Source organism: Typha latifolia, chromosome 3 (assembly GCF_019914945.1).
Source record: "Typha latifolia isolate L0001 chromosome 3, TyphaL0001v2, whole genome shotgun sequence".
NCBI classification, from domain to species: Eukaryota; Viridiplantae; Streptophyta; class Magnoliopsida; order Poales; family Typhaceae; genus Typha; species Typha latifolia.
Window position 1 is genome coordinate 15156124 of NC_133088.1, and position 3116 is coordinate 15159239.

The 3116-nt window shown below is 40.4% G+C and overlaps 1 protein-coding gene across 1 annotated transcript; it reads left to right on the forward strand.

The window, feature by feature from the left end:
• The first annotated feature begins 325 nt into the window (after nt 1–325).
• On the forward strand, nt 326–3116 carry LOC140784831 (COBRA-like protein 7). The gene is made up of 6 exons (XM_073132415.1): nt 326–446; nt 552–628; nt 922–1372; nt 1523–1679; nt 1777–2054; nt 2735–3116. Exons 1-6 carry the CDS (start codon nt 374–376, stop codon nt 3025–3027), a joined length of 1329 nt encoding a protein of 442 aa, XP_072988516.1. The 5' UTR covers nt 326–373; the 3' UTR covers nt 3028–3116.

The window sequence follows — 3116 nt, forward strand, 5'->3', positions numbered from 1 at the left end:
ACTGTGAACATTTTTTTCTGGCAGAGATGAACGAAGTTTTGAGCACACCACAATACTACGTATCAAGAAGAGAGAGAGAGAGAGAGAGAGAGGCGATGGCAGAAGAAGAACTGAAACCTGGCTGGCTTTCCAAAGAAGCTAATTCTATTTCGAGGAAGAGAGAGGAAAAAAAAAGAACTTAATTCCACATCAGGCGTTAATGCAATTTCAATGCATGGAATGCTATTTATGGCAATCTCTTATCACCGCCCTCCATCTTCCTCTCTACCTCCATCTCCTCTAATCTCTCTATCTCTCTCTGTGTGTGTTACTCCCAAGACACACACAAACACCATATATTGGTTGGGATATAGTTTATCGGTGCACCATCGCCATGATTTCCAGAGCTCATCACCTCCATTGCCTCTTCTCGTGCTTCCTAATCTTACTATTCGTCCAATTGTCAGGTATCTTCCTTTCTTCCCCTCCATTTCCCTTAGTTTGGATTGATGCATATTCATACGGTTTCTTTTTTTGTGTGTGTGTGTGTGTGTGTTCATGTTGGTCTGCAGATGGGTACGATCCGATGGATCCAAATGGGAACATCACGATCAAGTGGGATTTCCAGACTATAGACAATGTTTACACGGTATTGTATGATGTGATCAACGAATTTATGTTGTCTTTTCGCGACCAGTAAAGATTCACCCCTCTGCAAAATGACAAGTTTGGGAAATAAAATAACTCTACTTTTATTGAATTAAATCATCCGGTAGTAGTTCTTAATACCATCAGGTTTTGTCCTTGTGGAAAATTTCATCAAATGTACCAACTTAGTGCCATCTTAAGAGAGTGTTCCTCGTAACTATTTGATGTATATTCGAGACGACAAGATAGTGCTCCATTTGTGCAAGGCTCACCTTTTTTTTCTTAAAGTTATAGGTCATGGTACGCATATACAATTACCAGCTTTATCGGCACATTGAGCTTCCTGGTTGGAAGCTGAGTTGGACCTGGGCAGGGGACGAGTTCATTTGGAACATGCAGGGTGGAGAAGCCACTGAGCAAGGAAATTGTTCTAGATTCAGAGGAGAAACTATACCGCACTGCTGCGAAAAGAGTCCAGTCATTGTGGATTTGCCTCTTGGGGCTCCTTACAATAAGCAAGTAGCAAATTGCTGCAGAGGAGGAGTACTGTCTTCTACTGTTCAAAACCCAACTAGATACATGACCTCTTTCCAAATGTCTGTGGGGAATCTGAATGGTAACAATATTAAGACCGATAAGCCGTCAAATTTCAGTATTGGTATTCCAGGATATACCTGCAGTGATCCTATCGATGTTGCGCCGAGCAAATTCCAATTTGACAAGCACCGAACCACGCAAGCTCTAAGTAAGCGATGTAGGACTTGCAGATATGTTTACTTCTGTACTTTGTGAACATGCTTATGCGATTCAGAAAAGGAGGCTATTTTGGTAACAAGAAATGAATTTTACCACTACAGCGTTGTTACTTAGGCTTTTTGGATGAATTCTTTTGCAGTGACATGGGAAATTACTTGTTCCTACTCCCAGTTCAGGGAATCAGATCTGCCCGGTTGCTGTGTTTCTTTGTCTACCTTCTACAATGATACCATTGTTTCATGTCCTCATTGTAGCTGTGGCTGCCAAACATCTCCAACATCGCCAAAATGCATTAGGTAAGCTCCTAAGAGACTCTATTTTCTCTTCCTAATGAGTCTTGTATCAACTCCCAAGTTTATCTGGGCTTCATTTTTTTTGACAATCTTATTGTAGGGAGGGTGAGCAACCTAATTTTTTGCAGCTTCCAAATGGTGATGAGGGATCAACACCTCCAGTTGTGATGTGCACACAACATATGTGTCCGATTCGAGTGCACTGGCACTTGAAAGTGAATTACAGGGAATACTGGAGGGTTAAGGTGACAATTACCAACTTTAATGTCGATAGGAACTATAGTGATTGGAACTTGGTGATACAGCATCCAAACCTGCGAAGCTTGACTCGAGTCTTCAGCTTCAACTACCAACCTCTTATTCAATATGGTGACTCCAGTGAGTATTCTTCTCTGGGATTTTTAACATGAGCAGGAATAATTCTTTTGTCCTTGCAATTTTTACACGCTACTATGTTCTTGCTAACTATATCTGTGCATCTGAAGCTTGACACCTCGGAGGAAGTTCTGTATGCTAATTCCTCCTATGTTGTTTCTTTTTCATCTCTCTCTCCCTCCGTTCCTGAATTCAAAAATTTGTCGACCCATATGATCCCGATGATAATTCATTGAAGTATTTACTTATGATTTAGGACAAATCACAGGCATGAGTCATATACAACCTGAAGTTTTAATCCCTGGAATAAATGACCTTGTGTAGAAACAAGATGGTACAAAAGCTTCAAACAGTGTGTAACAGATAATATTGGTTTAGCAAAATTAACATAAATGTCCGAAAGATGAATAAAAAAACTTGTAGCAAGGACTAAATTCTTGAGCTTTTTTCTTGCTAAATATCACTGTTCATCTTCAAATTCCACGAGAGATGATCTAGGGATCGGACTCTCCTCGTTAAGTACTGCAGACTCCTTAGGATTTACTCATCGTGATACTTGCTGTGAAAAGAACAGAGACAACCTTAGAACAAGAAAATTTTAAATTGTAATATTTCCACTACCATGCAGTAATACAGAGCTGTATATAGTTTCTACTAGAACATAATTTTATATTCTATTTCAGATGACACAGGAATGTTTTGGGGGATACAATCCTACAATGATATGCTATTGCAATCCGGGAACAGTGGGAATGTACAGACCGAGATGCTACTCAAGAAGGACACTGGAGAATTTACGTTCAAAGGAGGCTGGGCTTTCCCGAGGAGAATATCTTTCAATGGGCACGACTGCGTCATGCCGTCCCCGGACAATTACCCTTCTCTGCCCAATGGAAGCCCAACTATGCCTGCTTTAGTTCACCTGCTCCTGGGTCTGATTCCATTGTTGTTGTTTGCTGTGTTTCTGTACTTTTAGATAGATTTCAGTTATAGAGTTGATTAAAAGAATAGTTCCTATAGCTTGGGATGCTTTAATTTATACAGAAACAGAGCAGCTTGGGGGAA